At 45.8% G+C, this 26,497-nt stretch overlaps 1 protein-coding gene across 4 annotated transcripts in view; it reads left to right on the top strand.

Annotated features, from left to right (window-relative positions):
- Dhx15 (DEAH-box helicase 15) overlaps positions 1 to 19,690 on the top strand; it is a 106,960-nt gene extending 87,270 nt beyond the window's left edge. For 2 of the 4 annotated variants that reach the window (XM_089580023.1, XM_089580025.1), the window contains 8 exons: positions 969 to 1,145; positions 2,162 to 2,416; positions 4,368 to 4,626; positions 9,252 to 9,443; positions 12,772 to 12,894; positions 16,881 to 17,071; positions 17,893 to 18,062; positions 19,327 to 19,690. In XM_089580023.1, coding sequence (XP_089436149.1) covers positions 969 to 1,145; positions 2,162 to 2,416; positions 4,368 to 4,626; positions 9,252 to 9,443; positions 12,772 to 12,894; positions 16,881 to 17,071; positions 17,893 to 18,062; positions 19,327 to 19,447 — 1,488 coding nt within the window. In that variant the 3' untranslated portion in view covers positions 19,448 to 19,690. The other 2 variants (XR_016290464.1, XM_089580024.1) reach the window with 2 other exon arrangements.
- The last annotated feature ends 6,807 nt before the right edge of the window (positions 19,691 to 26,497 follow it).

Here is a 26,497-nt window from a genome sequence, read left to right as displayed (position 1 = left end):
GGCGAATTAAACTTTTCCGCTCTTCTGCACCGGTCAGCAGTGGCTTTGCTTTCCTTCTCCATGGCTGTAGCCTGGCTGTCGTTCCTCATCATCCTCTCCTTCTTCTTGTCGGCTCTGGCGCAGCTGTGACGTCACTCACGCATGCGCAGCTTGGCTCATCCACGGCCAGTGTAGCTCACGCTACAAAACGCCCGCAGGCTCGTGCCCATACCCTTGTCATTAGGTTGGAAGCATATAGTACTTGCATTTGAAGAAATCCTGGCTGATGTTTTGCACTTAGCTGGCCAACTCTGAATTAGTCGAAATTCAGACCTCCTTTGAGTTTGGTGGCCACTGAGTTCAGTGGCCATTGAATTGAAAAGTCAGTGTTTTTGTTTTAGTAGCCAGCCGCGTTGGGTTTATAGTTTTATTTATTGTCATAGTGAACATCGGTTGCAGCTTTGGATATTGAATTATGGGGTATGCTGTATTTTGAATATGTGTGATATATAACTGTCTCTCAAGTTTTTTTTTTTTTGTATGAATTCAGAAATTAACATATATTGTGGGCAGTTTTCATGCTTTGAGTTCTCATGCTTCTCACACCACTGGGCCGATTGGCGGTGTGGACAGGGTACTTCTCTTCTTTTTCTTGCCCTTTCTAATACATGTCTCGCTTTCCCTCCTCTCCCCTAAAAGTTGAGGGGATTTCACTCCCTCCACTTTGCCACCTGCCAACCGAGGCAGGTGGCGTTGCTGACACCAACGACGATGCGAAACGGAGCTAATGCCCTAAAACATCGCTGCAGTTACCAAGCCTTTGAAGCGCCTTTTACTGGCACCTGAAACTGCAAAAAACACGCATGCCTTTGTAAACCCTTCTGTGTAAAGCCTTCTGTGTAAACCCTTTGTAAACACTTCCTGGAAGGCAGAGTTCAAAACCAAAAGGCATTGTTGATTGTCTGTTTTTTTTTTACTCTCTTCTACAGAATTATTTTGACAATGCACCACTGATGAATGTACCTGGACGGACGCATCCTGTGGAGATTTTCTACACACCAGAACCAGAACGAGACTACCTGGAAGCAGCCATCAGAACTGTCATTCAAATTCACATGTGTGAGGAAATTGAAGGAGACATTCTGCTATTTCTAACAGGGCAAGAAGTATGTCACCTTCTCTTCCCTTGCTTCCTTTCTTGTTGCGAAAAGTGGACATGATGCGAATGGGAACCTGACTAGCAAGGGCGCACAGTAGTAAGGTAACAGTGGCAGGGTGCTACAAGCATAAGTACTCCAAATAAAAAGCATTGCAATACACAGAAGGGGAATGACACATTGGACACCATGTGCAGACAAAGGGAAGATGCCGATAGAAAAATAATTGAATGAGGCATCCGCCTCAAGTCGGGTGTTGGTGGATAAAACATCAGTGCACACTCGAGTCAAGTCATAATGATAAATGGGTAAAAAAAAATACCACAATCTGTCTAATATGCAGACAGAGAAGTCTTGAAAGAATTACATGGCTAGTGCATCTAGGATAAAAAGCAGCGTGTAATCTCACGCTTGTACGTGAAGGCACTCTGATGAAAACTGCTGATAGGATTTCTGGACAATCAATGTTGCTGTGTAGCACCTTGTAAGAGAAAGTGATGTCCTGCTTTTCTCTGCATGTGACCAGAGGAATAAGTTGCAGGTGAGAGGAGTAAATCATAATCAAAGAAATGCTGCTTGCCAATGTAGCGGTCATAAACTACAATTTCAAAATGAAATTGCAAATTACAGCAGCAAATTTCATGTTTGGTCTTGCTAGGCTGTGAAGCAAGTGTACTATTCACGAGTAGAACCTTGGTGTGGACTAGTTGGTGCATTATTCCAAATGGATGATGGAGCACACGTGCGGCACATGAAGTGCCAGAGACACTACGCAGTCATAATGTTTCATTCTTTTTTTTTTTGTGAAACTGAAATACCACAAAGTACAGGCAACGAAAATTTAGCTGGTGGTCGAAGTGATACCAGGATTATGAACGCATGATCTTGGTTCTTGTGCCACATAGCTTACATTCTGTGGGTTGTTCCTTGAGGCGAAACGTAACCAATGGAGCATTGTATTATGTCTGTCCTTGGGCTTCGCTCAGTTGCTTCTGCTTATGCTGCTTTTTTTACCCCTTCTCCAGGAAATCGAAGAGGCATGTAAACGGCTTAAAAGAGAAATAGACAACTTAGGGCCAGAAGTTGGAGAAATGAAGTGCATTCCTTTGTACTCATCACTGCCACCAAATCTGCAGCAACGCATTTTTGAGCCACCACCGCCTGCTAAGTCTAACGGGGCCATTGGTCGGAAAGTGGTTGTGTCAACCAATATTGCTGAAACATCCCTGACCATTGATGGCGTTGTCTTTGTAATTGACCCAGGCTTTGCCAAGCAAAAGGTATGGGACTTGTCTTTCTGTGATGATCCTGATTAGCAGCACAAAAGTGTCGTATAGTTAAACCTGGGTGTAACGAGCCTCCATATAGTGAATTCCTCTGTATTACGAAGTTTCTCTCCAATGCCGCCGCCATTGAAGTGCACATATTCGAGACCTGCCTCCATTTAACGAAGTAAGTTGTTGCGGTAGTTGACCTTGATATAACGAACTCATTATACTGTCTGTTAGCTTGTGCTGAGTTACAGAAATTGGCAGAAAAATTTCATGGCCATGAAGCACGACCTGACATGAGAGGAACATCTATCGCTATGAGGGACCGCAATTGACATAACGCGCTGTGCTCCAGCGCGGTCAGCGCATCTCTGCCACTTTCTCTTTCGGAATGTTGTGCCACGTGGCACTAAACAGTTCATGCTTAAAAGCAGCTAAAGAAAGAAAAGAGAATAGAAAGAATAGAGCATAAGAAAAGAGACTCAGCATATGAGCAGTGCATGCCTATTGCCGGTGTGCGGTTGAGAGCACAGTTTCGGCACCGAAAGCTGACGTGCGTTGAGAGCAGGGACAAGGGAGTGCGCCGGCGACTCAAGGTGAAGAGTGTTTCCTGGTGCAACAGCGGCGGTCAGACCAAGTGAGGGAGCATGCAGGAAGGAGTGGGTGCCTCCACGGCAGGTCTATCGGCGGCGCTGCGACTACGCGTGCTTTCGTCTAGCTTGGCTCCGGGGCTCCTGCCTCCCTCTCTCTCCGCACCCCTCTCATAGCGGCTTTCAGTTCGCAGTTGGTAGCGAGGTGCTGGAAGTAGTAAGGGAATATGTCTACTTAGGGTAGGTAGTGATCCTGATCTGGATCATGAGAGGGAAATAACTAGAAGAATAAAAATGAGGTGGAGCGCACATGGCAGGTTCTCTCGGATCATGAATGGCAGTTTGCCAATATTCATAGAAGAGGATACAGCAGCTGTATCTTACCAGTACTCACCTATGGGGCAGAAACGTGGAGGCTTACGAAGAGGTTTCTGCTTAAGTTAAGGTCAACACAGCGATCTATGGAAAGAAAAATGATAGGTGTAACATTAAGAGATCGGAAGCGGTATAGTGGGTGAGGGAACAAACGCAGGTTAATGACATCCTAATTGAAATCGAGAGGAAGAAATAGGCATGGGCAGAGCATGTAATGCGAAGGCAAGACAACCGCTGGTCCTTAAGGGTAACGGAGTGGATTCCAAGAGAAGGGCCGCCGCGGTGGCTCAGCGGTATGGTGCTCGGCTGCTGGCCCAAAAGACGCGGGTTCGATCCCGGCCGCGGCGGCTAGAATTTCTTTGGAGGAGAAATTCTAGAGGCCCGTGTACTGTGCGATGTCAGTGCACGTTAAAGAACCCCAGGTGGTCGAAATTTCCGGAGCCCTCCACTACGGCGTCTCTCATAGCCTTAGTCGCTTTGGGACGTTAAACCCCATAAACCAAACCAATCCAAGAGAAGGCTAGCATAGCATGGGGCGGCAGAAAATTGGTGGATGAGACTGCGGGGATACGGTGGCCGCAACTGGCAAAGGACAGGGTGAATTGGAGATACAGGGGAGAGGCCTTTGCCTTGCAGTGGGCGTGGTCAGGCTGATGATGATGTTGCCTTTAAAACTAATGCTTAGTTTTATGGCAAAAACAGTTAACTGTTATTTCTAGTGATTGCGATTCCTTGTAAACGTTAATTCACTGTTTGCTGCTGCCTGTATATATATTTGAGTCTCCTTTAATATACCATTAAGAACTGAATGTGTCCTTGGCTTTGTTTGGCTTATTGTTTGTCTGGTCATTTTGGACCATCGTCTTCAAAGAGCTTTAAAATATTATAGTGTACATAGATGAATGCTAGTTGGCGTTGCTCACTTTTTTCTACGGCAGCAAGGTTCAGCAAGCGTCAGTCGCATGTAACAAGAAGATTGGGTCATTGCTTTCCAGGTGTACAATCCTCGAATTCGTGTAGAATCCCTGCTGGTGTCGCCCATCAGCAAAGCAAGCTCACAGCAGCGGGCAGGCCGTGCTGGACGTACTCGGCCAGGCAAGTGCTTTCGGTTATACACAGAGAAGGCCTACAAGACAGAGATGCAAGACCAAACCTACCCCGAGATTCTGCGGTCCAACCTTGGATCAGTTGTGCTCCAGCTGAAAAAGCTTGGCATCGACGACTTGGTGCATTTTGACTTCATGGATCCTCCAGGTGAGTTTTTCTTTAATTGCTGGTTTCAGTGGAGGCGAAATGCAGAAGGCACCTGTGTGATGTCAGGGCACATTAAAGAACCCCAGGTGGTCTACATTAATTCGCAGCCTTCCACTGTGGTGTCTATCATAGCCCATGTGTCATTTTTATAGGCAGGTACACTTAAAACACTGTTACATTATGCAGCACACAGGGTTAAGTTGGAGTGGTTTGGTAAGCAGTTGACCTCTCTTGCGTGGGCAGTTTCAACTGGCCTTCAAATGAACAAGGCCACTAAAGTTAAAACATTCAGCTGCATTTTCACAGCATTTTCCATGGAGCAAACTTCAACTTAATCGCGCAACACATACCACATTCTGAGGAGTAGAAATGTGCTCATGTTGGGTCATTTTATTTTCTAACACTCTTCTTATTTTTTTATACTGTGTGAGCATTGTACTGTAGAATCTTGATACGATTTCATGGATCACAAAAGTTATTCGTATTACCCGAAATTCATTAGTTTAAAAAACAGGCAAAGCCTGCATACTGAAGCATGAAGATGCATTCATACCAAGCGGTGTATAGCTGATGGGATTTACTTACTGCTCCATGCCAGTGCTCAGTGCTCGCGGCACGTACTACATGACTGATAATAGCGACATTGGCGATTTACTGGCTATGTGCCACGAAATGACAGGAAATCTGACTGGAAACCATTTGTGTTGCGAGTTCCCTGTGCGTATTTTGTGCCATTTGTCACGAATATACTGTGGAACATATGTTTTACGAAATTATGGTAATTGCGTCCTTGCTGTGACCAAGCCCCGAGCTGTCTTTGGGCGCTGTGATGTGAAATTCCAGCATTGTCGTATTGCATCAGCTGATCCCACCATGCACCAACACCTTCACAGCCAGCAATGTGGTAGCCTATCGCATGCTGTGCATTATGGTTCTGCGAAATGGGGAAACAGCCAGCAAGGAGTTCTAGTGTTGCTGCAGGTGGGGAAACACCAGTTAATCAAGCCCTGCTACAACGAAATTTATGCCACAACGTAGTATTTCCCATTCCCTGTCAGCCAGTCGTACAAAACAGTGCGATTATTTTCGCAGCGAGAGCCTGCTTACATATGTGAAACAGCGCGAAAGAGGAAGCCCGAAGGCGAAACAAAGAAGAGACAGGAAAGAGCGGGCTTCTTCTTTCGCGCTGTTTCACATATGTCAGAATGGACCAATAGCCCAGCAAAAAGTTCTGCTTGAGGACCTGCTTCAATGAAATTATTATGATTAGGCAGCCATTTTTTTTCCTTTGCATCCAAATATGCCCATCATTTGGTTTCACCAAAAACTGCTACCGAAGCAGTTTGCACTTTCAGTAGCACTGCTGATACTCCCTGCGGAATCGTATTTAATGAGCAGACATGCGTGCCTGAAGATACAATCCAGTGCCTTTGACAGTTTTGCTGACGGCTCGGGAGCTTGGACCCCACATTTGCTACATGCAGCCATTGATGCTCGGCAGCTTGTGGCTTTTCTGCTCACTTAGTTGACGAGGGTGTAGTGAAAATCAGTCGTACATTTATTTCAGTGTGCAGTTATTGTATTGATGGCGACAAGTAACCTTCATAAGTGGTGGCTAGTTCCAAAGCACTTCCACTGCTGCTTCAGTATAGAGCGCGTTAGGCCTAGCGACACCGAGCAAGCAAGGGCATAGCAATCTGCTGTCACCTGGCGTGCCAGCAGGTGGCACATCTTTGCTGGAAGCATGCCGCCAGCGTGGGCTCACTGTAGTCTCACTTTTGCCACGTCCATGCCAAAATGCACCAAGGTAGCATGGTCTCAGCATGGACTCTCGCCGGATGAAAGCTTTTATGGCATGTGCAGAAAAAAACAAATTGTGCATTTTGATAGCTAGTGTAGCAGGTGCGTTTTTATTATGTGAATACAGTCGAACCCGGATATATCGAACCCGCATATTTCGAATTATTGGCTATATCGAACACACAGATTACCCCCTTGAAAATACTATGTAAAAGTATAGGACAGTTGCGTTGTATATCGAATTCCGTTTTCGCCGGACATTGGATATATCGAACGCCGCGCCGCGCCCCTGGAAGGTGCGCTTTCCCCAAAGACATTCCTGTCCGGTCCTCAGCCGCCTCAGCGGAGAACATTTCCGCAGTCAGTCAGCAGGCGCAGGGCCCCCGTTTTTTTTTTTGTTCCCCGTTTTTGCGCCCCACCGGCGCGAGCTTTCCCCCTCCTCCTCTCCTCCTGTACCGCCGGCGTGTGCTCCGTCAAGGTCATTGGAGATCAGCGAAGAGAGAGCGCCGCATGGAGACGCGCGGCGACCACGCTTCTTGGGGAAAGAGAGAGAGAGAAAACGGTCGCTCGTGGGCACATCGTGGGTCTGAGAAAAAAAGAGAGCGCAGAAAAAAAAAAAAAAAAAACGAAGCCCAGAGCGCCGATCTTTCTCCCTGCTCTTTCTTTTCCCTCTGTCGTTCCTTCGCAGCTACGTTGACTGCCGCTCGCATAGGCTTCGCTCTTATCGCTCCATCTGCGCCTCGCGTGTTTTTTTTTTTTTTGTGTGTGTGCCTGTGTTTCAACGCGCAACGTGAAGCAGGCCCCAGTAGCCAACTGTTTTGGCAAGGCAGGCCTTGAAGTGGCCGGAGATGAATGTCCGGAAGATTTAGATGATGAGTGCTTGGACGACGCGTTTCGCGACTTGTCCAATTTTCTCGGCGCCGTTCCGTCCGAAGTGACTGTTGAGGACTTTAACGCTGACAGCGAAGTTCAAGCGGTAGCTGGCGTTCAAGACGCCGACTCCAGCGACGACGAGGGCAACTGTGTTGTCGAAGAAACGCGTCCGTGCGCAGCCACTGAACTGGCGTCAGCGTTAGCCTGATTCGGCGCTGTTGCGGCGAAATGGAAGGCACTGTGCTCTCGCACCTGGACAGTCTCGAGAAGATCGAGGCCAGTGTTTTGAACTTCGTTTCCCAGGGGAAAAAGCAGCCCAAAATTAGTGATTCTTTTTTCCGCGAAATAAAGCGTTTTCACATTGCGCGCCCATACTATGTGATTCGCGGCTGTTCCAAACGGTAAGCCACAATTTGTTATGATCGGGAGTGCAGTTTTAGCCTATATCTGTATATCGAATTTTCGCTATATCGAACTATTTTCCGAACCCCTTCGAATTCGATATATCCGGGTTCGACTGTACACGCCTTCTCCTAGATTTCCGGAGCACCACGAAAATTGCTCTAAGGCACTGATTTCAAAATGACGAGAGACCAGTGCTGACGTTTTTTTTTTTTTTTTTTTTTTTTGTAATAAACATTCATGAACTATCCAGTCCAATCTGGCAATGTTCTGGTCCTATTTCACGACAACAAAGTTTTTGCCTCAGCAAAAATTTTTGTTGATCTGGTAAGTTTTGTTGTAGCGGGATTTGACTGTAGTAGTACCAGCGTCCTTGCACCTCCTCAGCTGATTTTGCTGTGATGATGGACTCTGATATTGTGCTCTTTTATTTTTGTAATAAAATACCTACAGCTGAAAAGCGTTCACCCAGTGCCCGCTGAGTGCATGCAGAAATGCTCCATATTTGTGAAGTGAAGTCAGGTTTATAATGAAACAAAAAATAATAAAAGTATGCCAAATTTAATTTCATAAATTCAATTCTGACCGAAAAAGATCAGTATCCGTGGCATGCACACCACAGCTGTTGAGTAAGAATTACACTTAGGTAAATGAGAAAATTAACCAAGTACTCAAGGCAGGGACATGGTAAGACAATAGTACCATTGGATTAGGTATCGAAAGTTAGCATTTTAAAGATATTGATTTCCTTAATCTTGCACACGAACGCTTCACCTCTTAGCCATTCGTCGTCTACTGGCATAGGGCTGTCCACTGTAATGCGTCTAGGACAATTACTTATCTAAGTAGGTTTCTCCGCTGCATATAAGGACTCTGACACAAAACCATGCGTAAATGTCACGAAAAAGTGTCATGTTCTGGCTACTGCAACAGTTGAGCGGCAGTTCCGTCACTGCGATCAACACTTAAACCTCATGATGCTCTGTCCTTTCACTCAACCCAGCACAACAGTTAAATGATAACATAGTAACCCATCTTTTAGAAGTCAACTTCCATCTTAAGTTTTTGTCTGACGGTTCTATCATTTAACTTCCATTAGCTTTATTCATGGCGATTGTGTGTTTTTTTTACAAGCACAGCTCTAAGTGCGACCATCTGTGCATTATTTGTGAATCAAACGCTCCAGTTAGCAAAAAGGCCAAAATAGACTACTATAAGTGACTTTTGTCCATACTGAAGTACTGCGTTATATCACACACACACACAAAAAAAATGGTAATTGATCTGTAGTGAATATTTGCCAGAAAAAGAAGACTGCATTCAGGAAAAAAAAAACGCCGAATTTTCTGAAAATAAAAACTGTTGGTACCCTAATTTGTCAAACAACATATTGCTGTTAGAAGTATAAATATTTGGATGTTACTTTATCACAATCATAAATCTTCTTACATATCCTGTCCTGTGCTTTTTTTTTTTTTTCATTTATAGTTATAAATCAACCTAAAGTCTTCTTCAGTTTATTTGTGACTGTTCTTTCTTCTATTCTATAGCTCCAGAAACACTGATGCGTGCTTTAGAGCTTCTGAACTACCTTCAGGCCCTCGATGACAACGGTGAATTGACTGAGTTGGGATCCATAATGGCAGAGTTCCCTCTAGATCCCCAACTGGCCAAGATGCTGATCACATCATGCGAGTACAACTGTTCCAATGAAGCCCTCTCCATCACGGCCATGTTATCAGGTACTGGATTCTCTGGGGTTTGTGCACTGGTATTCTGCTGTAGTTTACGGAAAACTGAGGCACTACTTAAAAGTCCCAGTCTTCTGACTACGGATGTGTGTATTGACTTTTTCAAAAATTCCCAGGATACCGAGGTTTCTGCAAGAATGCAACAGAACTATAAACCTTTTACAAAGCTTCGTAGGCCAGCTTTCCTGTATAGCAAAAACAATAGGTCGGCACACTCCCTCATGAGTGCATTCATATCGCATGAGTGAGTGAGTAGTAGTGGATGTGAGTGTGGGTGGTCATGAGTGCGAGTGGATGTGAGTATGCGTAGTCATGAGTGTGAGTGAGTGGATATGAGTGATAAGCGAATGTGAGTCGACATGAGTGTTGGGTGGGCGCGACAGCGACGTTGTTAGCATGTGTTTCGTGACAATGGTATCTGCTTAGCTATTTTCGTGTTGTTGACAGCTGCGGGAAGCAAATATTCATTGCTGAGGGCGCTCGAGGCAGTATTAGGCATCATTTCAGTGTCGTTGGACAACCGAAGCAGAGGATTCCACTGGTGTGGGAATGGCAATCTTTCGTTGCTGTTTGCTTTGATGGAATTTACCAATTGATAGAACTTACCAATAGCCGCAACGAGATCCACACTGTATTCTTTTTTTTTTATCTACCCACATTACTTTTATGTTCGTAAGCATGCTCAACATCGGCGGCGGGGGTGCAGTATTCCGGAAGGCTACCAACATGCTGGTGGCCAATTGCCGATGAGTCTAGAGTCCCGCTTTGGCTGGTCTGCTGTCGTAGTTTCACGCGTACTAAATGTAGGCTGTCAACATGCTGACACAGGGTTAACCACTGTTTCGATGTGAAATTTGCGATATAGCATGCAGTAACGCTTCCATGATTGCAGCGTAGCAGCAGTCTGTATTTGCATGGATTTCTGTGGGTGCTTGGATGGGACTGACTCGTGAAGACATAGCAGCTGGAAACGTAACAGCGGGGTTCTACGGTATTACATTACAGATCTGTGACAGTTCGCCACTTAGGACTAATGCCATAGCACTGTTTTTTAAATGGTGGATGGCATATTGTAATCTGGACAGAAGGCGATAGCATTTGATAGCAGAAAAATAGCGAAACGCTGCTTTGGAGTTCTAGCATTTTTAGGCCCTCTGAGATTAAGGAAGGAGTTAGGCACTTTGCAGGTATCTAGCGGAAGTTGTAGTCCTTTCTAGACTTAAAAATTTTGTTTTAAATAACCATTGCATGTTGATTATAAGGTCATGTAAAAGTAACATAGCTGTGTGATTAAACGAGCAACGTAACCATTGGTGGACTGGGAAATTGTGTTAGTAAATAGTTGCAGTGATGCTGGCAGATGCTCTTTCTGCCTTATCCTGCATAATTTTACGAATGCTACAGCTTTGTCACAGATAACATTGCATGAAGTTTTGGTACCTTCTTGTTCAGGTACCGTCACGCATAGTTTTATTTTAGCCTTGCAAGTTTTTTGTTTGGATTCTCGTTTTTAATTTGTACCAGTTTTTATTATAAATGCACAATGGCTGAAGAATTTCGAAAGCTGTATTAGTTGTATTCAGTTGTTTTGTTAGTGGGCGCAAGTAATGTTTGTATATGATGTGCTATGACTTTTGCAGTGCTCTGTTGCAGCAGTGTTGTGGTGGTGGCATCAGAATATTTTCCGTATTTACTCGCCTAATTTGTGCACTTTTTTTCTTTAAATTAAGGCTTCAAAAAGGGGGTGCGCAGATTGCGCAACTATTTTGTGAGTGTGTCCTAAAAAACTGTACAAAGGTCGCAACGCACAGTATATACTGTATACTGCTGCTTATACGTGAACCTTCCAACTCTCACCCCTTGCTGGCCAAACAATATATAGGTATATATATGACGCATACCCCTCCTGCCCTGCCCCACGTTATGTAGTTTCCTGCAGGATGTCATGACTGGCCGTGTGCAGCTCAAAGCAATAAAAACACAGCGATACAGTCGCGAAGCCAGCAGTAAGAGACAGATAAAGGCGATAAAATGGCACCCTCACGTGACAGCGCGCTCCGTGCACCCGAATTCGCCGCGATTACAGCGCGCTCATCCGTGCTTTGTGAAAAGCTTCACTCGCTTCGCGCCTTTCATGCTGCCCAAGACAGAGCTTCGCGTTGAGCTTGGTCACAAGATAAGTGCCAGTGGGCACGGGCGGCAGTCGAAAGAAAGCGCAGCTCCCGTTTCTGCAACAATAGTTGCACTCTCACGTTAGCAGAATGCATATGGAGGAACGATTACAATCTCATGAGTTCGAATTTGGGAGCAACATTTCAACAAGCAAAGCCGCATATAACTAGCTTGATAACGTCGTGTGAATCACGATGAAAAACGGAAGCCGCGCTTTCTTTCAACTGCCCCCCGAACCCGCTGGCGCTTATCTTGGAACCAAGCACAACGCGAAGCCCTGTCTTGGGCAGCGCGAAAGGCGAGAAGCGAGTGATGCTTTCTACAAAGCACGGATGAGAGCGCTGTAATCGCGGCGAATTCGGGTGCACGGAGCGCGCTGTCACGTGGCATTTTTTAAACTCCGCGGGCTTTCGTTTTTCCCGAATAAAAACGGCAACGCTAACTCGATCTTGTTGGAAGTGCCTGGGTTGGACAGTATTTGTGGAGCTCCACAACTTTCCTATTGACGCCTGAACGTTTCGAGCTATATTTAAAAAGTTAATTTTTTTATCTCGACTAATTATTGAAATAGCAGGACCGAAAAAATAGTACTGTAACTTCAGATAAAGCCTAACAACATCCTCGCATTTCAGTTCAGAAGGCCGCTCAGTTTTTCTTATAAATCTTTGCCCAAGTTAGCTGGGACACCGTGTATATGGCTTCTCTCATATATATATAAGCCTAGGTAATACATAAGGGTGTGCAAATTACGCGAGTAAATACAGTAATTATCATTGCAATATGGTTTTAGCAACCACTATGCTAGTTTCTGGGGTTGCAATACTTGTTTTCATAAAACTGGAGTGTCAGTTTTTATGCAGTGGGGGCTACAGTATGTTTTACTTCAGTTTGGTCATGGTAGCTTAGTGCGCAGGCAAGGATTATGCTATTATTGGTCAGCACCTGTTAATTCTTTGGTGAGTGAAATTGGATCCATTGTGTCTACTGCTGCAAGGTGATTGCTGACTGCTGGGGTGAGGCAGCAGGGCATCAGAATGGGACCCCTGGTGGGAGGTGCTTGGGTGAGCCTAGTGTCACACAACTAAGCAGAGGTGGATGTGGGGCTGCGCCTGTGCCATTTGCGGCCCCCCCATCCGACACTGTTCAGTTCCGCAGTGCTTTGTCCGCCCCAACGAGGCCAAGAAGGCAGCCGATGAGTCCAAGATGCGATTCGCCCACATTGACGGGGACCACCTGACCTTGCTGAATGTGTACCATGCCTTCAAGCAGAGTGAGTGGCTGTACTTGTGTGCTCTCTATTCACATGCTGAAAAGGTACTGGATTGTGAATTTATGGGTTTTAAGGGGTAACTCCGGTGTTTCTTTGACCTTACTCTGTTATTGGTTGGTTTAAGTTGCTGAAAGCTTTCTCTCCAGAGGATGCGACTTCATGTTTTAAAATACTCAATGATTTTAAGTGAACAAAAATCCTTGAATCGAAGCTCATGTGCAGCCCAGAGAGCTACTTTGCATGACGTCAGTGATGACACCACTCTTGGCAAGCGAGCCACATGTGCATGCAGTGCTGAAAGCAAATTGCCTATGGAGCAGCACGTTTCGAGACTGAGCTCAAATCTGCAGTTCTTTCTCTGTGTCCTCCGTCCATCAGTGCCAGGGACAATCCTATGGACACAGCTTTAGTATTAATGACTTGCATGTTACCGATGATTTGCCGCCACAAGAAAGGCCACTAGGAAAATTTAGGGCAGGCACAACACATTGCGCTTGAATATTACTGCGGGCGTTAAGCCTTTACGATGTATAAATTAAAGATGAAGGAAGTGTTGTGAGTAAATGGGATGTGGGAATGGCCAAAAACACAGTGCACAGTGATGGGTGAGCGAGTGCAGCTACATGCTTGAAAGCCTTAGCTAGAAATTTTGGCTCTTTTTATACATGTTGACACATTGGTGCAAGCGGCTTATTTCGTTAAACTATGTTACTGCAACTATGATAGTGGCTGAATGTTATCAAGCATCCACACTCAATTTATTAATAAAATAGCAACAATAATAGTATTTTATTTGCATAAAGTCAGGTGAGATGTCTCACCGGGTGTGGCTAGGGTCTGCCACTACGCAACCTCCTCTGCACGAGTGAACTTTCTGTACCATCAAGTGGTATTGTTGGTGTTTGCTTCTTGCAGTAATTTATCCAGTTAGGGAAAAGGTGGATGAACCTTCCCTTGTCGTTTTGGCAAACAGCTTTGTACTGTATTTACAGGACTGTAAGTCGACCTACTGGTTGTATGCATGTATGGGCCGCACTTTTTTCCGTGAATTTGATGGGGTGCAGCTCTTACACGAGTCAGGCCTATATCTATCCACAGAAGCGTCGCACTGTTGTTGTGACTGTTCTGAATAATAATGTAAGTACTGCTAAATGACCACACATACTTTATTCGAGGAAATTCCTCGTCGCTTTTGCTGTGGCAGCTACTTGAAGAGCTCGTCTCATAGGTCCCTTCACAGAGGTAGCCGTCTTCGATGATGTCCATCTGGTTCGATATTCCAGTAGCCTTGAAGCTTTTCACAATGGTGTCGCACGGCATCGAAAGCCATGCGCTTAAAATCCACAAACTTGCTGCAGTGAGGCTCTCTTCAGCCGTCCAGTAGGAGTCTTCTTGTGAACGTCTGCTGGCCGTCCACTCGGAGTAGCAACTCTGGATTCAGTTTTAAATGGCCGTTTCACAGAAACATCTAGCGGCTACAGGATGCTTGTCATTAGCTAAATTCAGTGAAGAGTTTCGGTGAGCCAGGCCTTGACACTGTCTGTGAGGGATGCTTGTCATTCCTCTAGGAATAACAGCTAAATTCATTGAAGAGTTACGGTGAGCCAGGCCTTGACACTGTCTATGAGGGATGCTTGTCATTCCTCTAGGAATAACAGCTAAATTCATTGAAGAGTTTCGGTGAGCCAGGCCTTGACGTTGTCTGTGAGATGGCCTCGAAAACTGTCAAGGACGAGCAAAGTCCTCCGTTGCAACAGGCTGCCCGGTTGGTTCGCCCACACCGTTTTACTCTGTCCAAAACGAGTTTATCACACATTATCACACATCCAGTTTGTCACACATCGTTTGGACACGAACGGTAATGCTATCTGGAAACTTTTCTTTTGGCAGCGTCTCCCTCTGCAAAACCACATGATGGCAGCTTTCTGCCATTGGTGGTGATCCGTAGCATCACCGTGCACCTTTGCCGTTCTGCACCGGTTGTATGCACAGAGATGCTCTCTGCACCTTTAAAATCAACTGTGCTATTTTTTGGTGTATCGAACTAGACAAACGTCTGATCCGTGTTCCTTGTCTGAGACAGGTCGTAGCCGTGCTCCTTCAAAGGCTGTTAACAAAATGGTGGAACTTCAGCAGTTCGTCCTCGTACTCATTGGGCAGTTTTTGACACAATGTCGTTCTGCGCTGCATGCGGAGCGCATTCCGGTTCATAAAGCATTGAAGCCATCCCCTACTTGCTTTAAAATTCACAACCGGAATGCCCATGTGGTGAGCGATGGCAACAGCTTTCATGCGGATCATCTCCATCAACACTGCATAGCCGTTTTTTCTTGTCGTCGTGACGTACTCCACAAGTTCCTTTTCAAGCTCCGGAAACTTTCAATGCTTCCCGCGGAATGCTTTTCGGTTGTGGTTTTTACCAGCAAGCTGTTCTTTTTGCTTGCACCACCAATGCACACACTTCTCGTTGACGCCGAACTTGCGTCCAGCCGCCCACTTGCTGTGTCCTTCGGTGTAAGCGACGACTTTCAGCTTGAAGGCCACAGTGTACAAAATCAAATCAAAGTTGTAAACATAGGCCGTGATCCACTGAACAACGCTACACACAGCAACCACAACCGCACCAACACACTGCCCAAGACTGCAGCATCACACAAAGAAAAAAAATGGCTCCCGGAGAAAACGGTCGCAAAAACAAGACCGCGTCCCCACGTGATCTCAAAGCACTGATGATGATGGGGGGGGGGGGGTGAAAGCAGCTAGTGCCATCTAGTAATGACGTGTGAAACTGAACTTTTGCTGGTGCACAAATATCTGCATTTGGCTACGAAAATATGTTGTTGTTTTTTTTTAGAAATTTCGGCTTTAAAGTTGGGGATGCGGCCATTACATGAATATATGTGGTATTTTTTTTAATTTGAAAATCCGAACAGTGGAGGGGGTCGACTTCCAGTTGAAACCAAAGCATGGCACCATAAATAAAGATGGGACAAATGAGGTATCAGGGATGCTGTAGCATGGATGCACTGTCATTTTTACTCCACGGCCCTACCCCGTACCATTCGGCCATTCTGCGCACTTGTCCGGAAGGATTGACGACAGCTACAAAACAGCTGCTTAACTGTCGAGGTAGCCAGAACGTGACACTTTTTCATGGCGCTTATGCATGGTTATGCGTCATTGTTATTACATGGGGTGGAGTAGCCTGCTTAACTAAGGAACTTCCGTAAGCAACTGGGTGATGGCAGTTAACAGGGCTTCGCTAGCAGGTGACGTTTTGCGAGCAGGTGGAGTTACTCATGGTCGAGAGTGATTGATGATGTTAATCTGGATCTTCCAGTTGAGTTCTCTGATGATTTGGTGATCCGACAACATGTTGCAGTAACGGACTGGAGAACTTCTTGAGGCGATATACACATGCCTCGGTAAAGTCACGAGTGCTCACTCAGGCTCACGCATAGAAGTTTGGTCAACCTGTTAGCACACACAGGCCTGGCCTCACTCGGATTTATCATTTAGGCTAGCGGCTCATTTTAACTCGTTATGACTCAACACAACTCATCTGGGCTCACTCTCTCATATGGATGCACGACTCATTTGGACGTACTGTAAAACTCGTGTATAATAGATACCCACATGTAGTTTGGAGATAGCATAAGTGGAAAAGGAAAAAGTTTTCATCCCTGTATAATGTGAGTTAGGAAAGCTCACAGAGAGCCTTTATTCGTGCTGCATTTCGTGCTTGACTTGGTGATTCAGTGAAAATTCATGAGGCATGCAGGCTGAACGCTTAAATTTGCGAGGTATGCTGTGACGACGTTATCTGAATTCATGCATGTACATTTATAGTGAAGCTCCAGGGCTGTTGAGCTGTTTTTGAGCAAAATATTTGTCTTGATTTAGTATCAATTTGCTAACATATTACTGGTATGCCAGTCACCAGTCTGTTCTTCATTTTGCTTTTTCCACTCTTCCTCTTGGCGCAGACCACGAGGACACACAGTGGTGCTATGACAACTTCATCAACTACCGTTCAATGAAGAGTGCAGACAACGTTCGGCAACAGCTGTCGCGGATCATGGACCGCTTTAACCTTCGTCGGACGTCAACAGAGTTCACTAGCAAAGACTACTACATAAACATTCGCAAGACCCTCGTGTCGGGCTTCTTCATGCAGGTTCGAATTCCTCAGTTTTCCTACTAGGTGATTGTAATGTGAAGTAACAGTGGCCCATTTTCTTTACTTACTCTCAGCTAATGAACGGTGGCATTATTGCTTGGGAGCTTAAAAATCACTCCATTTTGTTCCAAGCATACATTGAGTTCCTGTCAGTACCAACATAAACTCCGGCGATAATTTCAAAATGGTGTGCTGCTTGTCTGGCTGGCTGATTTGTAGCTGTCAGCCAGTGTTGCTGTGTGGCTGTGAAGATGAGGAGGCGAAGCTGTGTGGCTGGACTATTTCTATGCCTAGAGTTGGTAGCTTTCCGATCATGGTCCAGCCCGCTGTTGTATGCATGTCAGAAGTGTGTGAGCAACGGTGGGCCATGCGGTTCTGACTTCAGGAAAAATATTTGAACGGTTGCTTGCTTTAGTGGTCATACCTCGGCACAGCCACCTTTTAGAAGCCCATCTGTATTAAACTGCATGAGCCCAACAGTGTCTGAGTGTCGTTAAAACATTAAGTTGAGCTAGTTGGTATTTGCTTGCTGGAATCATTTTCTTCGCAGTTTACATGATGTACATCAGAAGTAATGTCTGTGTTAATAGCTAAGAAAATGATTCCAGTAATGAGTGTCCTAAACCACGAACTTGCATGGGTGTTTGCAAAGACCGCACCACCAGTCCGAATTGATGACGTTTTGCTGTAATGTGCTGGAATGTAGTATGTGTATTGTTCAGTGTTGCTACTGAGACAGACATCGGTTTTGTTGGTAGGTGTACTGGTTAGAAATGGCACATGCTGTACCAGTTGATGCAGTATCAAGTTGTACGCAGGTGGCCCATTTGGAAAGGACTGGTCACTACTTGACCATCAAGGACAATCAAGTGGTACAGCTCCACCCATCAACTTGCCTGGACCACAAGCCTGAGTGGGTAGTTTACAATGAGTTTGTCCTGACCACCAAGAATTACATCCGGACAGTTACAGACATCAAACCTGAATGGTGAGTACCCTCAGTGAAGTCCTATAGGTACATCCTTTATCAAAAGTATAGAGCCTAGGGGGGAGGGTTTGCTTCTGACCCATGCTTCGTATCTTATATCTCGTGTGCGGAAAATTGCCACCCTAAGCGAACATTTGTGTTAGGTGGTGATGTGGGTGAATATTTGTGCAGAATTGGGAATACCGCTTGTATTGGAAGCAGGGTGCCCTGTCATGGCAGTAGACAAAGCTTGTTAATGTAGTAGAATCCCGCTACAGTAAATTGGAATACACTAAAAGCACTGGTTTGGTAAAGTGAAACTGTGGTGCCATTTCACCTTCCATAGACGACCTTATATATATATATATATATATATATATATATATAGTAAAGACTTCTTTGCTTGCTGGGGTGGCTCAGTGGCTTTGGCGTTCTGGTGCTAATCCCAACGTCAATGTTTCGGTCCCAGCTGTAATGGCTGTATTTTAATGGAGGTGAAATACAGAAGTGCTTGGGCGCTGTGCGATGTCAGCGCACTTTAAAAGAACCTCAGGTAGTTAAATTAATCCGGAGCTGTCCACTGTGGTGTCCCAGCCCATGTATTGGTTGGCGACGTGCATGTAGCATTTAGCCATTTGAAGCCAAGGTCATAAAAAGCAGTTACTGCCTGTCGTCTGTAGGCATGACACTCTGCAAGATTGAGTCATCTGAAGTTTTAAAATGTGCACAAAACTACCGACCCCTTTCTCCATCATGCTAGCTATTGAAAATTGATTTTTTGGGGGAGAAATTAGATTTTCTGAAGTTTTCCTGGACCCTAGGGAGTATAAAAAAATCAGTTGTGAGCTGTATTAAGACGGGTTCATCAGCCCCGTCATCTGTGAGGTGCTAGACACCAATAGACATGCTGACGCAGTTGACAAGCTTTGAACATGTGCTATGCACAGTGCAATCTCTAAGGGCTTACAAAGCATAATGCCTTTGTTGATGGTGCAGAAAGTGTGGAAGCAACAAACCACTTTCACTGCTAGTGGCTTTTCCCACGAGCGGTCTGGATCACGTTTGGGGGATTCTTTGCATGCTAGGGGCCGTATTTCAGGGTAGCTGCAGCAAAATTTTGGTGTTATGAAGTAAACTAGGAATTCTGGGGACTGCGTTCTGTGGACTGCGTTATGTTGAGATTTAACTGGATAGCACAGAAACTGAATGGCTATCACATTAGCTTCTGTAAGGGCTTTGTTTTTCTGCAAAAACGCTGACTTCCAACTATCTTCTCTTGTTGCAGGTTAATCAAGATTGCACCCAACTACTATGACATGTCAAATTTCCCTCAGTGTGAAGCAAAGCGCCAGTTGGAGATGCTCATTGCCAAAATGGAGACCCGGCAGTACCAGGAAGGTTTCTAACTCATTGGATGGAAGAACGCGCACGAAAGTGCATATGTACAAAGTGGTTATGCACATATTTTTTTTTTTTTCATGGACCATTTCTTCAAAGTTGTTATGCATGCTTTCCTCATGGATTGGGGAATTTTCATTTCTCCAGAGTTGTTTTACCAGTACTGGCAATTTTCAAGCTGTTGCAAACAAGCTTAGTTTGTCAAATGGACTACACATCGACTACTGAGTAAACTCGGGGGTCCACTAGTACATCTGTGTTGTGTTTGCTCGTTCTTTTTATTTTACTCTTTAGGGGCCGTATTCTCAAATGGTTAGCTTTTCCCGATTGGCATGGCACCTGCAACGGTGGCTCAGTGTTTAACAGAAGTGGGCAAATCTCCTAATTTTCATTTTTCCTCCCTCACCTACGCCATTAAAGCCTTGGCCCTCCCTCACCGTCATGTTGTAAAATTCCCTTGCCCTCCCCCACCTTCGCAATCAGCACGTCGAGTTCTTTTTCCTTGTTGCAGATATGTGACAATGTTAATGAGTCCACTAGGTGCAAACTACTGTTAACTGCATCGAGCGACGTGGATATTGCTTAGTCTAGTATTTCTGGCAGCAGCTAAAACAAACTACCGGGAGAATTGGGGGCCTAGAAAAACGTGGAAAAATTCTTTGCATGGTGCCCAAAATAGCCCATCAGAGGAGAGTGCCGAGAGAATTTCAGTCAGAAAATTCTCCTGGCTGCCGGTAAAATAGACAATACAGTTGAATCCCGCCACAACGAAATCGGCGGGGCGTCCGAAAAATTTCGCTGTCGCGGAATTTCGTTGTCGAGAAATTACAGACGAGTCGGCTGATCCCGGGCTGGCGTTGCATATGTCTCCTCGCCCAACGCCGCCTCTCCTCCTTCTCTTCTCTTCTCGCCCAACGCCGCCTCTCCTCCTCCTCTTCTCTTCTCGCCCAACGCCGCCTCTCCTCCTCCTCTTCTCTTCTCGCCCAACACCTCCTCTCCTCCTCCTCTTCTCTTCTCGCTCAACGCCGCCTCTCCTCCTCCTCTTCTCCGTTCCTTCTTTCACCACCTCCTCTACTTGCCTCCTCCCCCACATCGTTTCGAGAGCCGTCGGGCCTCATCGCATCTGCACCGCTGCGTGCTACCACTGCGCTCTCGCGGGCTTGCTGCCGCCGGCGGCGACATCCTAGGAATTCAGCAGAGCAGAGACGCGACGAGACCACGCTAAACGGTGCACACACAAAGGAAGAAATGGTGAAGCGGAGTGGGCTTCTTCCTGCACTCTCGCGTTTTCCTTTTTTTTTTCTCCGACAGGACACGAAGCTCCGCCCACCGATGGCTCCGCTCACCAGTCCACACAGACTGCCTGAAACGCGCTCGGTGCCTAGCAGACGACGCGGCCACGGAGGACGCGGCCGAAGACGCTAGCAGATGGCGTGCGCTGGCGCATTTTACACGCGCTTTCGAGGAGCCCCTCTTCGCTTGGAGGCCGCGAACGCTTACCAGCCAACACCGCTAGCAAGTGATCATGACGCGCTTTCGTGCTTGACAGGAAACCGCGAGCTACATCAATCGAAGAAGCCCAGCAAAGAGCCAATGAGCGGGGCGTGACGTCACTTCAAAAATCACGTGGGCATCTGGAGAAAAAAAAAAAAGCACACGAGGGTGTGCGCGAGGAGGATGTGCGATTGAGTGCGCGTACCCCCCCCCCCCCCCCCCCCCTTCAACAGTCTGCGATGCAAAAAAATTAACGGCGGGAACGGGAAAGTCGCTTTTCAGCACTCAACTTCTGAAGAAAGACAAGACGGAGGGGCCACTCACCCGCGAAAATTCGCAAAAAAAATTCGTAGAAGCGAACACGTGCTCGCAAAGTACTTCGTTTTTGAGGAAATTTTAATGCATTAAGTCCTATGGGGGTTTCACGGGGAATGCAAATTACTTCGTTGTGGCGAAAATTTCGTTGAAGCGGCGTTCGTTGTACCGGGATTCAACTGTACCATATTTTAGAAGAGTGAGATGTTGAGCTAGTTGGTTCTCTGACAAAGCATTCATCTTTTTGGTGCATTCACGACAGGACACAGAAGGAAAAAACACAAACACAGCATGCGTTGTCATTGGCAAAGTTGTGGCAGAAACGCGGCACTGAAGCCATACGCCGTTGGCGTTCATTGTGTTCATTGGCGTTGGCATTGACATTTTAGACTCCGATGATTGAAAAGAAGTGCTCATAACTGGCTCCCTGCGTCAGTGGATTCCTCAATCGCTCTTTGAGGTACGTGGGGTGGGGAGAGAGAGAGGTGTGTGCTGCATGCGTTAGCGCTGACAACGTTGTGGCAGACACGCGGCACTGCTGCAATAGGCCGTAGCGTTCTTTGGGTGAGCAAACTCTCACGGTCAACCATTAACTGCCACCTGCCAGGGTGGCAGGGTGGTGCGCTGCCTATCCAATGTCTGGAACGCACCCATCGTTAGACGCTAAGCCATGTATAGTTGCCCGATGCACCATAGCTTTAGCTTTATAACCGGGTTCAAGAGTAGTTGAACCGCAGATAATTTTTTTTTTCCCCAGCTGCCCTCGATTGGAATGAGTCTTTACTTCGTCTTTTTTGAAGCGAAAGCTTTACTACGGGACCACGTGCTTCGATCGCCGGGTGCCTAGTTTTCACCTTCGAATGACTTTGAGCTTGGAGCACCGCTACCATGGTGCTCCCAGTGCATTGTGCACGAACTGCGACAGCCATGACGTCAAACAAAGCATAACTGCAGCTTTTCCATCCAGGCTTAACCGGGGCTAAGCCACTGCCAATTTTTTCCTCCCTCACCCTTTCCTCACAACCTCTGCTTCCTCATCCTTGCCCTCACAAATTTTTTTGTGCCAATCCTCTCTCACCTCACCGAGTGAAGCCCTCGTGAGGTGAGGGTGAGGAGAGCCCTGTGAAGTTGCCCATGTCTGGTGGTTAGAGCACTCAGCTACTGAGCCGGTGGACCCAGATTTCAATCCCTGCCCAGGTGGCTGCATTTGAATGCAAGCTAAACAAAGGGTGCTTATGTGCTATGTGATGTCAGTGCAGGTACAGAACCCGAGGTGTTCTAAATTAATCCTGAGCCCTCCCCTACCGTGTCCCTCATACTCATAGTCCACCTATCGCTTTGGGATGCTAAACCCCACAATTTACGATTGGCATGGTCTTCATGTGGGAAAGGCACAGCGTGCGTCTTGGCGAGGGGACAATTGGTGTCAAACTCAAAGCCAACCGCTTGCAAATGCGGCTCCATTGCACATCATTTCTACACCTACAACTTCTTCCCTTCATGCATTTGTTCATATTCCATCTTGAATTCTTTTTTTTTTTTCAGGCTTTCTCTCTATCTCTCTTCTTTTATTCTGTTAAATTAAGGTTCTTATAGATGAGTGAGTAGTTTGTTCTGATTGCAACCAGTCTTTAGAATCATACAAAACGATAATAAACATTCCTCATTGTACAAAGAAGTGATTGCCTATTTAACACCTGAAAAAATTTACGATCCTGGAATACTAGACATCACAGTGTACAGCCAAATAGTACTTGTAGAGTGAGTGCCAATGCCTTTTTTCTTTTTCTGGCCATTGTGATGGCAGTTATCCTTTACGCCTACAAAGGAAGAGTTTCTGGTGTACAGAAGGAGTGGTGGGTGAGATTGGTACAGCGTATTTAAAAACTGTCATATTGGTAAAAAAAAATATCAGTAACAAGAGTAACCAGAGTAAGGCATTTTTTTTTAATTAATCTTTCACCGCGACAGCTGTTGAGCGCCCGGTCCTGGGTTTTGTGTCGTAGTATGTCGTAGTCATGGTGTAACCGGTGGGTGCGGTGTCATGGGAACCACTCGTGCTTCTTGAGCAGCCGACTGGAGATGACAGTTAATGGGAAAGTGAGTATGTGAGGAAAAAGAAAGATACACTGACGATTACAGTGCTCCCTTATGCGAAATCGCAGCGAAGCTGTTGGAAGTATATGTGAACCCCAGGAGGCTTGGTGCCGCCGCTAAACCTGCTTGGGCAGCCCAGCGCTTTTTCCCTGTGTATGCGGGATCGTGAAATGCAGGTGGTTTGATTGGCTTCCGTGCTTGTCTGTTTGCTTCCTTTTTTAAATGTGAAATCGTTACTAGTCCCATTACGAGAAAAGCCGACAGCGTGTGTTGGTGTACAGAAAATCCCAGCGATGGCAAGAAAAAAAATAGGGACACTTAAAGAAGTTCTGAAAGGGGTTCAGATAAAGTTGTGGTATGCCTGGGATGTTAAAGCATGCTTGTTCATGAATATTGTCAAGGAAGAATTCTTTTAATGCGCTTTTTAGAAGCTGAGTTAACTGTAGTCAAAATTTGAATTTCAGTGTCTGTGCACCTTTCCCTCTCCTCTCGTCACTTTTTGCATGCTGGAAGGTCAGTGCTCCTCCGCCAGCCCCACCTTCGGGGGCTGAGCTTCCTGCACCCCGGAGCTACGCAGCTTACTGGCCGCGGCCATGGTAGCTGCCTGACGTCTGAAAAAATCTAACGAATAGCCATCTTGCAATAAACACAGGTGCAAGTGACTGAGGACGGTACAAACATCAAAAGGTTGCCAGGAAGGGTTTGCCAACTTTCGTGCATGATTGTGGGTGCCTTGCTGCGTGTAGGAGTGTATTGTTTGGCTCAGGTGTTCATGACAACCTAGTGCAGTGCTTGAGCAAGTTGATGTGCTCTCCACGGAAGGTGTTTCAGAGCCCCTTTAAGCTCCTAAAGGTATGACTCAGTAGCATAATGGGTTAATTCCCATATATACAGAAGGTCACACTCTACATTCATAGATCTCTGGGAGCCCTCATACTGCTTCTGGCTCAATGGTGCAGCGGTTAAGTGGTGGGCCTTGTGCGGCTCAGATTGCTGTTCCCGAGCAACCAATCAACTGCTGACGGGCATGTTGTGGTGACGCCGCAAGGTCATGTCACCTAGGTGGCCCCACCTGCCTCTTAGTTGCTCTCTGGGCATCACCTGTCAGAGTCATGCTCGTGATTTTTCGCTGACAACTCCGACGCCGGATTTTCTGGGCAACGGGGCCTTTAACGCTGTTGCGTTAATAAGATGACATCATCCAGCAGCCATAGGGCGCGCACAGCAAGCCGAGCACCACCATTTCAATCATATGTATGTACGTCTATATATACCCCCCACTAGCTGACCTCAATGTGGTGCCAGTTTTCCGATTACATTTATACTGCTTTGAGCAATTGTTTGTAGTACAGCATTCCGGGTGGTGATGTCATATGATTTCTCCTGTCCCGTGCGGGCAGGGCACTTTTGTTTTTATTTCTTTTGAAAGCCCTTTCTAACATATGTCATGTGCTAGTCAAACTGAAGGCTAGCTTGCGACAGGAATTCAAACCGACAACATTTGCACCTTCAGTTGTGGGCCTTCCCGGACTCTTTATCTCTTAAGGCGTGGTTGAGGTTTCCACTGAGATGTGAGCGTTACTGTGCCATTGCCTCCTCAAAAACCAGTTTTCATATCAAAATTGTGACGCAACCGTTCGTCGTACACCAGTTCTGGTGTTGTACGATTTCTCGTGTGAACATAAGTCTCTTAGGTTGGAGGCTAGCTCACAACAGGTATTAGGCCCGCCAAAACGTGTTAACAGGTATTAAGACCAAGTGTTTCACTCAGACCTTCGGAGGTCTGTCTTCGTTTCATTTCTCAGTTCGTAAACTGCGTTGAAATCGAACGCTCACTCTGACGTACTAATGCTTTCTCCTTCACAACACATAAACAGTCCCCTACGCCACTAGTGCCATCTGGCGTAAAAGAGAAATAAGCATACAAGTACAGGCACGCTACGACAGTGGGTGCCTCTAGGAGTTGGTTGGCAACTATTTAGCTCCCTCGTGCCGACTGCCGCTGCCACTGGCTCCAACTCCGCTTTCCTCCTTCACTGAGTAGTGCTCAGTTACGCCGAGGCACAGTGCTTAACCCAGGGAACTTGCGCCAAACAGTTGCGCTGTAAAACTACACAGATATGAAGTATCTCTCATATCCTCTACCTCAACATATCGTAAAATATAAATACCTTGACAGCTGAAGCTATACCTCGCGTTACACATTGGTAACCGTCCTGTCATTTTTTTTCATACGAGTGTTTATTTTTCTAACGTTTAATCTTTTGCTGTGATCCAGACTGAACTGCAGTTTGTGTATCTTGAACCAAACTCCAAATTGGATTGAGCTAATAACAGCTCACTGTTCACTTCCTTTTTGCAAATGGTGGAAACATGCCAGTAGAATCACATAGTCGCAATGCATCAGTAGATAGGTTGAACCTAAGACGACACACAAGGTGGGATTTTCCAATGATTTTATCAGGAAACCGTGAAGCTATTTATACATGCTTTACTGCCACGAAAACACCCAAGGATGTGTGAATTTTAGCAGGACAAAAGGCAAGTGCTACAGATAAGCAGGTAGGGTGCTTATACAAGGTCTTCCGAACTTTGCTTTTTTCAGCCTCAGTATATCTTGCTTGTGCGCCTGCTATTGCTTTTTCAAATTGGAGACCATTTGTAGATGATTAAGCAGACAAGGAAAGAGAAATGAGGGTGTTGATCAGTGGAGATTATTAGTGAATATTTTATCACTTAAAGATAACCGATTAGAAAAGCAGAAGAAAAAACAACCATATGCCTCCAGTGGGAACCGAATCCATGACCTCCGAATTGCGCATCCCCTGCTCTACAGCGGCATGTGGTTGTTTTTCTTCTGCTTTTCTAATCAATTGTCTTTAAGCGATAAAACATTCACAAATTTTCTTCATTGATCAACACCATAAATTAATAAAAAAGTCCCCTATGGTTCTTGGTTTCTGTGGCTGTTGGTTCCTCATGTTTATCGATGAGTGGCTTACGTTTATATTGCACGTGTTGCAATGAAGCAGTCTGTTTTGTGAGTTCCTTCTAAATTTATCAAACGTAAGCCACTCTTCTGTAAGTTTTTTTTTTATTTATTGGAAACAGGAAAAACGTCATACGCATGAGATTGTAGAAGCTGAAAAAAT

The sequence above is a fragment of the Amblyomma mixtum genome, chromosome 3, assembly GCF_055824585.1.
Source record: "Amblyomma mixtum isolate Tamu chromosome 3, ASM5582458v1, whole genome shotgun sequence".
Lineage (NCBI taxonomy): Eukaryota > Metazoa > Arthropoda > Arachnida > Ixodida > Ixodidae > Amblyomma > Amblyomma mixtum.
Note: the sequence above shows the minus strand (reverse complement) of the source record. Positions and strands in the feature narration are given on the sequence as shown.